The sequence below is a fragment of the Cornus florida genome, unplaced genomic scaffold, assembly GCF_030987335.1.
Source record: "Cornus florida cultivar Cherokee Brave unplaced genomic scaffold, ASM3098733v1 CherokeeBrave_3.0.0_Hap2_Chr08, whole genome shotgun sequence".
NCBI classification, from domain to species: Eukaryota; Viridiplantae; Streptophyta; class Magnoliopsida; order Cornales; family Cornaceae; genus Cornus; species Cornus florida.
The window spans coordinates 57608746-57623689 of record NW_026775578.1 but is presented as its reverse complement, the minus strand read 5'-3'; the positions used below and the strand labels follow the sequence as shown (position 1 = coordinate 57623689).

At 37.6% G+C, this 14944-nt stretch overlaps 1 protein-coding gene across 1 annotated transcript; it reads left to right on the top strand.

The window, feature by feature from the left end:
* The first annotated feature begins 12179 nt into the window (after window positions 1–12179).
* LOC132270323 (uncharacterized) lies at window positions 12180–14553 on the top strand. Its single transcript, XM_059771506.1, has 5 exons — window positions 12180–12380; window positions 13008–13256; window positions 13347–13463; window positions 13569–14115; window positions 14192–14553. Exons 1-5 carry the CDS (start codon window positions 12180–12182, stop codon window positions 14551–14553), a joined length of 1476 nt encoding a protein of 491 aa, XP_059627489.1.
* The last annotated feature ends 391 nt before the right edge of the window (window positions 14554–14944 follow it).

Here is a 14944-nt window from a genome sequence, read left to right as displayed (position 1 = left end):
CTTTATGTTAATGGTTTTTCATTGAAATTTGATAATGATGTTTATTCAAGAAATTTTAATTTGTGAGTTATGGTATTATTGTTGATGAATTCTGTACATTCAAATTTGATAGTTTATTTATTAAAAAAGCTTTTTGATCTTGCATCATAATGTTAGAATTACGCGTAAATAGAAAATTTATCTTTCTTGTGGCATAAAAGACTAGGTCAGTATATAGTGAAATGTTAGGAAAATTAGTAAAGGATGTGATTCTTCTGAATCTAAACTTTACTGATTTTGATGTGTGTAGATTGTATTAAGGGTAAACAAACTAAACACACAAAGAAATGAGTCACAATAAGTATATAGCTTCTTGAAATTATTTTTACAGACATTTGTAGACCTTTTGATGTTCTATCTTTTGGAGGAGAAAAATATTTTATCGCCTTTATAGTTGATTTTTCACATTATGGATATATCTATTTGTTGTATGAAAAATCTCAAGAAGTGGGTACTCTTAAAGTATACATAAATGAGGTTGAAAAATAAATAGATAGAAAAGTGAAAATCATAAGGTCATATAGAGGTGATAAATATTATGAAAAATATGATGAAATGGGTTAATACTCTAACCGATTATTAAACTCCTTGAAATGTATGGCATTTGTACTCAATACACTTTGTTATACATGCTATAGCAGAAGCGTGTAACTGTAAGGCGTAATCGTACTCTTATGGAATTGATTAGAAGTGTGTTAAGTAATTCTTCATTACCCATAATGTTGTGGATATTAAGTAATCTAAATGGTACAAGTTTTACTATCCTAAACATAGTCCGATAATTATTGAAATCGGTAATGTCAGATTCATTAAGAATGGTGAAGTCAGTGGGAATAATAAAAATAAGAATGTGATCATTTAAGAAGTTATGACACATATTTCTTTACCCATAACTTCTAAAGAAATAATTGTTCCTTTAGTTGTTGAACTGTATAACAACGAAGAATAATTGAATGATCAACAACTCCATGATGAGATTGTCATCAATGAATATATTGTAAAAGAATCACATGGAATAACATTAAGACGATCTCAAAAAGGAGATCTGCTATTCTAGATGACTATGTGGTATATCTGTAAGAATTTGATTTTGATTGATTTTCTGAATGAGAGTTTAGAAAGAGGAAGTCTATATGGAACAATCTGAAGGCTTCATATTATAGAGTAAATGATACATGGTCTGTAAACTTAAGATGTCAATATATGGACTTAAATAAGCTTACCGACAATGGTATATTAAGTTAAATGATACCATTATTTCTTTTGGTTTTAAGGAAAACATTGTTGATCGGTTTATAACCCAGAAGGTTAGTGGCAGTAAGTTTAAATTCTATATATATTAATGATATTTTGTTAGCTAGTAGTGATCTTAGTTTATTATATGAAACTAAAAGTTATTTCAAAGAACTTTGAAATGAAAGATATGGATGAGGCATCTTACGTGATAGGAATAGATCACGTGAATTTTTAAGATTGTCTCAGAAAGCATATATTGAAAAAGTTCTAGAAAGATTTAGTATGGAACATTATTAAACCAGTATTGTTCCATACATAAAAGGGGATAAATTCAGCCTAATGCAATCCCAAAGAATGAGTTAGTTAGAAGGTAAAGAAATGAAAAATATTCCTTATGCATATATTGTGGAGTTTGATGTATATACAAGTTGGTATGGGATAAAAGATTATATGCTTACACTCAGGAAGACATTTTTTAATTGGTTATTTGTTTCTTTTGGCTGGAAGAACAATATTATGAAAAAGTACAAAGTAATTTTTTATTACTTTATCTATTATAAAATTTTAATTTGTAGCATGCTTTGAGGTTACAATTTATTATTGCAGAATTTATTTTAGGATTTGGAGTTATGAGTACCATTTTCAGATTGCTGAAAATTTATGCTGCAATTGTTGATCTTCTTGTATGAAAAATGATAGGTATTCTAAAGTTGAAATATTTTATCATTGAAGAAGATGTTTAGAAACAACGAATGCCTATTGAATATATAAGCACACAACTTATGATTGCAATCCATTAACGAATGGACTATTACCCAAGACATTTATGGAACATGTTAAAAGAATGGGTCTTGAATGTAGTCAATGATGATTATTTTTTAATTGTGGATTGTTTAACAGTGCTTATATATATTTGACATTTTGCGCTCATTAAATGTGTTTATGATATTTCCTATTAATTAATGTATATGTACGTATTGCTTTAATAAGTGGTAATAGGAATAGTCTTGGAAAAGACATTATTGTTGATGTTGTGGTATATGGAAGGGACTGTGTCATTTAGGGACATACAACCACCATGACTCACATTAGTAGTTTGTTTACCATGGTATTTATGATGACCAACTTAATACCTTAATCTGATTTATGGTGCACACTAATGACTATTTTACTAAACTACTACAGAAGTTATCATATGTGCCAAGTGGGAGAATGTAAGATTATTTATTTAATTGTAGCCCATATGATTTGGACATGTGGCATATTACTTGGTGGCTAAGTAAATAGCTATCAGATTAATATTATATTATATTATTTGGTCAACTTATAATTACCTTTTTGGTAATTACTTATTGGAGTAGTATTTTCCTTTCATATTCCTTACTTTGATGGAAAGTAGAATTATGTTACTAAAAGGAAAACTGGTCCTCTCTCTGCCTTTATAAAAGTGCATATACTCCATTAATTATGTACGCTAATGAAAACAACACGTAAAAGTTTTATGTGTGCAAAAGGCCAAGAGAGATAAACCAGTTTCCACCTTTGCCTGTTGGTCAGAGTTGTAGATTAGTTCGTGGCTAAAGGATCTGGACGTTGGACTAAATCTCAACAACATTTGATATCGTGAATTAGGTATTTATATCTAACTAGTATTTATTTATGCATTATAGATATGTGAAAATCATGAAGTTTTAAGCTATGGGATTCATGTAAATTTGTGATTAATGGCTTAACACGAATTATTATAGTTTACACCCATCCCCTATTTTGGGGGGTATTCTACAACCTATATCAGATGTCCCTACCCAGGCGTCTAACCTAATCCTGATACCCCCCTTCTTTACCATCTAATCCTGATAATAATCAACCAACTACTCAATCTTTTTACCTTCCTCAAGATACAGTCACATCAGGCCCCCAACCTCTTACATGGGCAGCTGTTGTCCAGAATTCTTATCAAAGGACTCCATTAACCTTCATACAGCACACTGAATCATCTCAGAGCACCATCATCCCACCACCTGATATTGAGCATGTTGGACTTGCTCTTATGAGATCTAGCCTCATGGGCTACTTTGTACCCAAAAGCCTTCCCTTTGGTATGGTAAAATCCATCTCCAACACTCTCTGGTCCAACAAAGGACTTATTAAGGTAACCAGTACCACTAAGGGTATTTTTAAGTTCCATTTCTCATCCACTGAAGATTGCAACCACATTTTAGTAGAAGGACCTTAGTTCTTTGTAAATAAACCATTGTTACTTTCTCTTTAGGAACCATGCTTTCAGAAAAATAAGCAATCTACCATTCTATTATGGAACAAACTTCATGGTCTCCCACTCTAATTTTGGATAGAACAGGGGTTAAATTACATAACAAGCACCATTGGGCACCCCATATTTGCTGATCACAACACAAAAAATCGATCAAAGACCAGGTATGCTAGGGTTTGTATGGATATTGAGGCCACTTCTGACTTTCCCTCAAACCTTAACCTTCATCTCAGCTCAGGGAAGATCTTAAATGTCACTGTGGAGTACCAAAACTGCCCCTTAATTTGTTATAGTTGCAAGTGCTTTAGTCATACTAATCACACATGCCCTGCTAATGGCAAGGCATCCACCCCAAGTCCTAAACCAACTAGGAAATCACCTTCACCATCAACTGATTAGCAAATTATCTTATCCACGAATCACAAGGATCCCCACTCCTACAGATACAGGCTGTGTAACAAGCTCTGAGTCAGAGTCAGAATCATATACCAGCTTGCCTGCTAAACTGTTTATGCAAAAAAATAAAGAAATGAAGCAAAACCAAGATGTTATATTCAGCTAAGAAGATCACAAGTGCCCAAAGAGGGAACCTATTCACACGTGGCAGTTTTTTCAACACCATTAAATGGTATCAATAGCTATTTGGAATATTAGGGAACTGAACAGCTCCCTAAAGCAGACAGAGGTCAAATTTCTTCTTTAACAAAACAGGGTTGATATTGTAGCAATTATTGAAACTAAGGTTCAATTAGAAAATGTGTATGTGGTCTACGGAGCTATTGCTAGACACTGGAAACTAGTTCACAACTACCAATTCTCACATCTTGGTAGAATTTGGGTCCTATATATGGAACCCAAATTCAGTTGACCTTAAGGTCATTAAGTGCTCAAGACAAGGAATCCATTGTCAAGTGACTATCCTAAGTTGCAGAACCTGTTTTCATATTTCTTTAATCTATGGTGATAATGATGCACCAGAACGAGAAGTGCTATGGGATGATATTGTTAACCTTAGATTTCCACTGTCCCACTGTATCTTCGAACCACCAGGTATCTGTGATCATTGCCAAATGATAATCAAACTTGGTAATCCTAGACCCCAAAAGAGAGTCCCATTTAGGTTTTTGAATTGTTGGAGCAACAATAAGGAATTTCTGCCACTTATTCAATCAATTTGAAGCACCAAGGTTCAGGGTTATAAAATGTTCTAGGTTATCTCCAAGGTTAAAAACCCAAGCATCCACCTAAACACAAGTTCTCAAAGAATTTTAATGCAATTCCTGCTGAAGTTCAAGCTGCAAAGGATACACTTTCCACATGTCAACTGACACTTGATGAAACCCCATCTGATCCATCACTAAGAGCCCACGAGAAACAACTTCTATCACTTTACACTACCCTTAAGGAATCAGAGGAGCTTACCTACAAACAGAAATCCAGGGTATTATGGCTCAAGGAGGGGGATTCCAACACCTCATTCTTCTTTAAATCTCTTTCTTTAAGGTATAACAGGAACAAGATCACTGCTATCAATTCTTCAAATGGAACCTTGCTTGAAAATGAGATGGCAATCAAACAAGAGGTTGTGTCCCACTTCAACACTACACTTGGTATGGATCCTCATCCATACCCAGGTATTGACTCTCTCACCCCTTACATACTACCTACCCTACCATCTCATTTTCATCCCTTACTATGCTCTATTCCATCTGAGGTGAAAATACAACAATGTATGTTACCATTGAAAAGTGACAAAACACCTAGTCCAGATGGCTTTAATGCTTTCTGTTTTTTAGAAAGCCTGGCCTATTATTGGCCATGATGTTACCTTGGCAATTAAAGATTTCTTTCTCAGTGGGAAGCTACTTAGGGAAGTCAATTCAACATTCATTACCCTGGTTCCCAAAGTACCAAACCCCTCCACTATGAATGAATTTAGGCTTATTTCTTGTTGTTCCACCATTTACAAGTGCATCTCTAAAATTTTAGCCAATAAACTGAAACCCACTCTACCCCACATCATTCGTCCAGCCCAGTTTGCCTTCATCCATGGTAGATCAATTGATGATAGTATCCTTTTGGCCCAAGAAAACCTAACTGGCTACCATAGAAGGGGTAATATTCCAAGATGTGTACTAAAGATAGACCTTCAAAAAGCTTTTGACTCAGTCTCATGGGAATTTCTTTTTTATTCCCTATTGCTCATTGGCTTCCCACATACTTATATTGCTTGGATAAAGGAATGTGTCACCACTACACCTTCCTTTACCATTTCAATAAAAAGGGGAATTCAATGGTTATTTCAAGGGAATTAAAGGCCTTAGACAGGGTGACCCATTGTCACATTTCCTTTTTGTCATTGTGATACAAGTGTTTTCTTCCATTGTTGGAAAATTCACATTAGAAAGACCATTCAAGTACCACTGGAGATGCAAAGATTTGGCACTTACTCACCTAATTTTGGCTAATGATTTGATGTTTTTCTCACATGGTAGCCTTCCATCTATACAAACATTGAAGCATGCAATAGATACATTCTTATTACTCTCAGGTCTACAAATCAACCATACCAAAAGCCACACCTTTCTTTCTGGAGTAAATGTTTCCATAGAGCAATCCATTCTCTTATTTCTTGGATTTGAAAAGGGTGAATTGCCAGTGAGATAATTGGGAGTTCCACTTATCACCTCTATGTTAAGAGCTAATGATTGTAGAATTTTGATTGATAAGGTTACCTCAAGGATTGCCCACTAGACCAGTAGGGATTTATCATTTGCTGGCAGAATGCAGCTTATCATAGCGCACAATTCTATTCTCCACTTAAATGTATTAGAGCTCAAAATTTATTCTCCGAGTAAGCGAGGATCATCAATGAGCTGAATTGTATCTTCAGAGCCTTCCTCTGGTCTAGAACTGCCGTCAAGAAAACAGGTACTAAGGTGGCATAGGGGAAATGCTGTCTTCCTAGAAGACTTGGCAACTTGGCTTTCCCAACTTATTCTTTTGGAACAAGATTACTATCATAAAATATATTTGGCATCTATTCAGATCAAAAGAAATGTTATGGGTCCAGTGGGTTAATACATACCTCCTCAAAGGTAGAAGTTTTTGGAAAGTCAAAACACCTAGACAATGTTCTTGGAATTTAAGGAAACTTCTGCAACTCAGGGCAGCTTTTAGGCCTCTTGTCAAACTTAAAATTGGAGATAGAAGACATTCTAATTTTTGGTTTGACAGTTGGTGTTGCTTTGAGCTACTTTATCGACTTATCTCTTCCCAAAAAAACATCACTAACATCATTCCCCAGCTACTACAAACCAAAAGACTTTTTATACCTTGCCCATAAAAGTTAGATAAACTGAGTTGGTTACCATCCTCTTCTGGTGAATTCTCAATTGCACAGACCATGAAACACCTTAGAAGGCACTTACCCTCATTGCCACAGAATCATTTGGTATGGTCAAAACCCTTAATCCCAAAGCATTCATTTACTTTATGGGTGGCTATTCATCATCGGTTACCAACAATGAATAGAAGATGCACTACGCACCTAAATTCCACTATAAGTGTACTTTGCAACAATGCATTGGAACCCCATGACCACTTACTTTTCAAATGTGCCTTCGTGAGTCCCTCGTGGACATTTATACAAATGCGTTGTGGGTTTCACATTCTGCCACCAAATTGGGGAAGCTTAATTGTATGGATGGCTCATCATTGGAGAGGAAACTCCTCCATTCACAGCAAATCCATTTCTAAATTGGCTCTGTCATCCCTCTTTTATAACATTTGGACAGAGAGAAATAGGAGGATTTTCCCAAAAAAACTGCTATTAGCAAATGCAGTCCTCCATTGAACCATGGATGCAGTGCGATCTAAGCTCATGTCAACCTCCATCAAAGACTCTGCTAATGCAAGTAGGGTTGTTGATGAATGGGAATTGCCTGACACTGTTATACGACCACTAGTTGAACCATTTGATTAATGATTCAGGAGGATTTTCCATCCATGATGTCACTAAATTGGGAGGAACCATACAACATTCTCCTATTTTGAGTTGCCTAGCTTGGTCTGGGCTTACTTGTTCTTGCACCTACTGTTGCATTGATAATAACTTTGGCTAACATTCCACATTATGGGCTTGTACATCTGAGGATACCAGAAGTGACATGGGCCGGATATGACCCATGAAAAGAGGATCGGGCCGAGAAATTGGATTTAGCCCACACGATGACGCTGCGGAATGGGCCGAATGTATGGGATCTTTCGAGAGGAGCTAGGCCCATAAGGAATGAGGCCTGAGGTTGAGAGACCCAACTTAGGGAATCACTTATAGCATTCTAGTAGTATTTGTAAATGTCTATAAATAGGCTGCAATGAGAGAATGTAAAGGGGACTTTTAATTGAAAATGTAATGAAACTCTGTGAAAATTGAGAGAGTGAATTCTTTGCATCTTCAATTGGTGCCGTCTGTGGGAATTGATGAAGAACATTCATTCATGCTTGATCGATGTCATGTTAATTCAAACTGATCTGTGAAGATGAAGCAAGATTTCTGGAAATTGAATCTAGATCGGAGAGATTGCAGTTTTTCTGAAGGAATTCTTGATTACTGTTGGTTTTGACGTGTTTGCGTTGAAGTTACGCAGTTGAGATTTGCTTGATCGCAGCTAGATCCAGTGAGTTAGAAACTAGAAAAGCTTAGATCTAGCGAACTGTGATCGCGATTCGGTGAATTTGAGTCCAGATCCAACTAGACTTGCATCAGTACAGCTCAGATCTGATCAAGATCTTGTGATTCATGCCTTTGCTTTGCTCTGGAATCATGATAGGAGGCAAAAGCTCCAATTCGATGGAGAATGTCCAGCAGATGAAGCTTGATGAGTTGATAAACATGATCGAAATACTCAGGAAAGAGAATGCAGAGTTAAAAGCTGGAATGCAGCACCAAGAAGCTCCGGCGATTCTGCAACCGCTTCTGGCAGATGAAGAGGTTATGCATCCTGTTGTTGCGCGTCAAGGTGAAGAGGAAGAGAATTGTAATACCCCTAATTTCCTAATTTTCAAAAGGATAGTCTCGGTATTTTGTTTAATTGTTTTCTTTTCTGTTCATTAATTGTTTTTGGTTCATTAATTGTTTTGAATTATGTTTTAATTGACTTTTTAATTATTTGATATACTTGACATATTTGTGTTATTTGAATTAATTAGTTGGTTTATTTGTTTTCTTTGGTTTAATTAATTATTTGAATTATTTACATTAATTGTGATAATTGTGATTATTTAAGTTAATTGTTTTAATTATTTATTTGGCTTTAATTTTCTGTAAATGGTATGTTATTTTCTGTTTTATGTTAACTTGGAATTTTATTGTTTTTTAATTGAATTAGTAATTACATGTTTTAATTTATGACTAGATATAAAAGTGTGGTTAGGGTTTTAGTTCTGTTTAGGTTTAATTTAATGCGCCGACAGGGTTTATAAACTAGGTTGTGTTTTATGGGCCGCGTTTCAGACTTTAGATGTAATTGGACTTAGGGTTTTGGTTGCCTATAAATATAAGATAAGTCTGCTTAGGGAAAACAATAATAAAACCAAAACACGTCTGTGGAATTAGAAACGAGGAACAGAGGAAGTTGTAGGAGGAATCGCCGGAGATCGTAGAAGACAACGTAGAGATTTTTAACAAAAATCTCAAAAGGCAAGTTCTAACCTTACTCTCTCCCTTATACTTGTGTTCTTTGCATACTCAATAGTTCCAGGATGAATTACATGTTTAAAAATAAAAACGTTATCTGTTTCATGTTTAGAGTTTAACTGAAACTGAATTTGTTTTAAAATTGTAAACTGTTTAATTTTGAACTTTCTTGTTTAATTCTTGGTTTAATCCATATTAGTAGCATAATAAGGACTGAATTAAGGGTTGGAATCTTCTGGGATTGAGTTAAACTCTCTGAAAACCTATACGGTGAAGTGTCGGAGGCGTAAACGGCGACTGGAGAGGAGAACACGAAGAAGAGGAGGGAGAGAGCCGGCTCCTATTGGATTGGAGCCGGCTCTCCTTGGACTGGAGGCGGCTCCAATGGTCTAGGAGCAGGCTCCAAGGCCATTGGAGGCGGCTCCAATATTCTGGAGCCGGCTCCAGGTTGTTTGTTCGTGGTTTTTTGGGTTCTGTTGGTTGTTTTTCCACTTTTCAGTGATTAGGCTTCCTAGTGATTGTTTTAATAGGTTTTAGTGGAGAATGAATACTGTAATGGATGGTTTAGGAGTGGTCTAGAGTAAACATAAATATGCAAAGATCACATTAACATAGAATTGGACACAAAGCATTAATCATTAGGATTACATGGAGTTAATTACGAATGTCTTGTAGACTTGCGTGGATTTGGAGTTTCTAACTTCCAGATTATAATGTAAAATTTCTTGTGAGAGTTTGTGCACTGCTAATTGCAAATTCTTAGAGTATACCTACATACAAGGAATCTGTATTTTTGCTAAAGATTAATTGATGATTAAACTTAACATTTAATTCGTCAATTTTGTTGAATAGGAGCTTAACAGTATGATAAATTGTCTAGATTTATTATGCATGCCATGGAAACAAATATTATAACATTTGTTTAAGCTCTGTTAATTATGGATACCGGGAATAAACTTATATTTACAGACACAGTCCTGTGGGTGATCAGGTAACGGCTTATTGTTGGATTAATTAAGCATGTTTTTCTAGTATACTTTAATGTGCTTAGTTTGGAACTGTGGGTTTTGACACTGATACTGTTAGTACTTAATCAGTGGTTGGATTTATTAAAGCATGATGGTTAATCTATTCTAACATGGTTAGGTTGGAATTGTTGGTTTTGACATTTATAAATTATTTAAATGCGTGGAATAGAGTAATTAATATTGATATTTATGTTTCCAATGTTAATCAATTTGTTGGGACTATTCAAGAACGGTTGTTACTACATTCTGATATGCTTGATATGGACTCGTTGATATTGTTATGTACTTGTATATGCTTTATCAACTATCGGATGGATTGGATTGTATGTACCGGTATGGGACGGTGACATACTAGGTTTGGATTAGCTCAAATTGCTAAGTCCTACCTATTTTGGAGTAAGGGCACGGGTTATAAAATACAATCCTCCTTATATATATAAGTCGGTACGGTTGAATACGCCGAGTGACTTACTGGATTTCTTGTGGATGGTTAGAAACGGAGTTTAGATATATTTTTATGTTACCGTGTCATGAGCTTGAGTCTCAGTGTCGACGGTTAGGGTGCGTATATGCAGTTGGATGTGTAGCTGACTGTGAAGGTTGAGGTATACCCTGTTTAGGTTTAGGTACTCATGCCCACTCAGGTGCGTATTGTGTGATGCCTTCTATCTAGGTTGAGACCCCCTTCATGGCCTAGCGAGAGTCCAGTAGTGTGGATATATTTAGGTACGGATTATTAGTTATTGTTGAACTATTTAGTATGTACATGCGTATCGAGTCTCTGCTTGGATTGTAGTAGGATAAAACTTGTTCGTGGGCCTGACCCACTCCTATTTTTCAGGTGTACGTCAGTTCCAGGCTTGAGCTTGTTCGTGCTGAGCAGAGACGATCTTCCATTCTACCGACGATGTAGGATTTCTTTCCAGATCTTGGATTTGGATTTTATCTTTCATTTTACTTTCATTCAGTGTGAGATTTTTATTATGGGTCCACTAGAGATGGATTCCCGAGTTGTTCAAATTATGGATATTTGGTTTATCAAATTTAAGTATTTAATTATTTAAGGATTATCTTTTAGTTCTCTTTTCAGCTTTAAACTTTAATTTCTTAATTCATTTTGTATTCCGTGTTCATTATAAAATATTAATTGTTTGATATTCCCTCGGGTTTGGGTCTGGGCCTGATCAACCCGTGTCTCAGATCCGAGGGGTATCACAAGAATAATTTGACAAATCCTCATCACGAGGAGGTTAGGCCGGATGATTTGCCGCCAAATACTCATCGTTTTGATGATCGAGAAGGCTCAATTCACTTAGATCCACTGCATGAGCAGATCAGGCGGAACGAGGCAATGACTTTTAATCTATATCAGGAGAGGTTCAACCGAGAAGAAGCTGTGGAGTTTGGACATCACAAAACTACACCGATCTGGCAGAAGGAATACATGGAGGAAAGATCAACCGATTCGCTTTATCGATCTTTAATGGCTACGTTAAACTGCTGAAGCTCAGAAAGGAGATTTAAGGATCAAAGAGCTGCCGCGAGGTTCCATAAAGAGAATGAGGCCCTTCATTCAGCAGTTCGGACGGTTGACTCGCCGTTTACCGATGAAATTCTGAATGTTCCGAGTCTGAGGAAATTCTCCATACCAGTTTTCATTATGTTTGACAGAATGACTGATCCAATCGATCATGTCTATCATATCCAATTGAAAATGGCTCTTAACACGGAGAACGACTCCTTAATGTATAAATGTTTTCCAACGAGCTTAGCTAGACCAGCGCTCAACTGGTTCAAAAACTTACCGACGGGCTCGGTTGATAGTTTTCGAAACCTTTGCGATTGGTTCATCAGCTAATACTATGGGAATAAGCGCTAGGCAAAAGATGTTTCCAGTTTGTTCACGATGTGGCAGCATGAAGATGAACGCCTCCAAGACTTTCTTACCAGATTCAATTTAACCAAGAGTATAGTGATTGAGTGCCATCCATCCATGGCAGTTCAGGCATTTAAGTTGGCCATGATTCGCTGGACTCCGTTCCACACAAGTCTGGTGGTGAACACGCCACAGACCATGGATGAGTTGAATGAAAAAGCTGATGGTTTTGTACACTTTGAAGAAGAAGAAGCATCTAACGCTCAGAAGACATCCATAATAACAACAGAAGAGAAAACCAAACCAAAAATTAGGCATAAGTAGGCTCAGCCACAGTGTCAGACCTCTTGGAAAGCTGAGAAGAGACCTAGAGAGGAAGAGCTGGTTACTCCGCTGAAAGTCACGCTGGCAAAGCTGTACCAAGAAAATAAAGATAAGTTTCGACCTCCTTTACCTATTAGGCAGCCCCTCGACCAGAGGGACCAGTCTAAGCATTGTGCTTTCCATTCTGACTTTAGCCGTTAGACAAATGAATGCAGGAACTTAAGGAGGCAGGTAGAGATGTTGATAGCCAGAGGGGAGTTCACAAGTTATATCCAAGGCACGACGGTGGAACATAACCTACCAATGGAGTAAGTAAAAAGGAATCAGAAGCCGAGCTCCCACAACTCACAGCCTGTTCGTATAATCAATATGATTCATGGTTGGCCCGAACTGGCTGAAGAGTCAGAAGAACTGCTTAGAGCGCGTCTCCGACAGGCACAGATGAAGAGGAGGATAGGCAGTGTAAACACTCTGCATTAGCAAAACGCATCAACGTAAATCAAGTTTGACAGAACCGACCTATTACGCGTTCAGGTTCCTCATGAAGATCCGTTAGTCATTAGTTTGACAGTGGCTGAATGTTTGGTACGTAGAGTTCTGATTGATCCTGGAAGTAGTGCGAACGTCATACCGAGGGACACATTTGATCGGCTCGAGATCAAGCCAGACCAGCTCAAGCCCACTCAGAATCCTTTGCTAGGGTTTGATGGAAAACGAGTGGAGCCCATCGGTATAGTGGAAGTAGCAGTGCATGCTGTAGAGAGGGTTCTAATGGAGAGCTTTGTAGTTGTCTAGATTCATCCCTCTTACAGCCTTCTGATGGGTAGAGGGTGGATCCATAGAGTTTAAGGTGTTCCTTCCACTCTGCACCAGGTAATGAGATGCCTGGGGCCAAATAGCACCAAGGTGATTGACATTCATGGGGACCAAGTTACAACTAAGGAATGTTATTCAGTGACACTGAAATCTGCTGAGAAAGGAAAAGCACCTGTCCGATCGGCGAGCCCGAGATAGCAATTACAGAAACCTCCACCCAAGCAGAATGGGGAGGAGGAGCCAGCGGACTTGACTGAAGAACCCCTTATTGATGTACAGATCGATCAATCTAGGCCAGAGCGATCTACTCGAGTGGGAGTCAGACTCGCCGAAAGGGAAAAACAGGATTTAATTGATTTCTTATCTCACAATGCTGATGTATTTGCCTGGAGTCACTCAGATATGCCCGAAATTAGCCCTTTGGTATCATGTCACTCTCTGAACGTTAACCCCAATGCAAGACCTGTAAAGCAGAAGCAGGGAAGGTTTGCTCTAGAGCGCAACCGGATCATAGCCGAGGATGTTGATAGGCTGCTTGATGTAGGATTCATAAAAGAAATGTACTATCCTGACTGGTTGTCAAATGTTATTGTTGTGCAGAAGAAGAATGGGAAATGTCGAGTGTGCATTGACTTCACCAATTTAAACAAAGCCTGTTCGAAGGATAGTTTTCCGTTGCCCAAGATTGACCAAATGGTGGATGCTACTACTGGGTACGAGCGTTTAACCTTCTTAGATGCTTATTCAGGTTATAATCAGATCCCCATGGACCCTGCTGATGAAGAAAAACTTTTTCGTTACCGAGCGAGGGACCTATTGCTACAAAGTTATGCCGTTCGGACTAAAGAACGCCGGAGCAACTTATCAAAGGCTTATTAGCAAAATTTTCAAGGATCAAATAGGGAAGATTGTGGAAGCCTACATTGACGACATGGTAGTAAAAAGTAAGAAGAAAGTTGACCATCTGAAACATCTACAAGACGTATTTGATGTGTTGAGACAATATGGAATGAAGCTTAATCCAACCAAGTGCTCATTAGGCGTGAGTTCTAGTCAGTTCCTGGGACGCGTGGTTAATCATAGAGGCATAGAAGCAAGCCCTGCCCAAGCAGAAGCTCTGACTAAGAATGCTGAGCAGAAGACAATCAAAGAAGTGCAAGCACTTACGGGTCTGATAGCCGCATTAAGCTGGTTCATTTCCAAATTATCAGATCACTGCAAATCATTTTTTGACACAATACGAAGCCATGGGAGACAAGTTTAGGGGGATAAACAGCGTCGAGCATTAACTGGTTTAAAAGAATATATGCAGAACCTTCCGGTCTTGTTAGCTCCCGAACCAGGAGAAAAACTATTTTTATACCTCGGGGTATCCAGCATCATTACAAGTGGCGCTCTGATCCGTTGTAAAGAGGGAAAGCAATATCCAGTGTTCTATGTTAACAAAATGATGAATGAGGCCGAACGACGCTATTCAAAAGCCGAGTGGGTGATACTCTCGCTAGTACATGCGAAAAGAAAGCTCAGGCATTATTTCGAATCCCATCCTATCGTTGTTCTAACCACTTTCCCTATTAGAATAATCCTGCACAAGCCAGACCTCTCAGGGAGGATGACGAAGTGGGCCATAGAGTTAAGCTCATTTGACATAACAT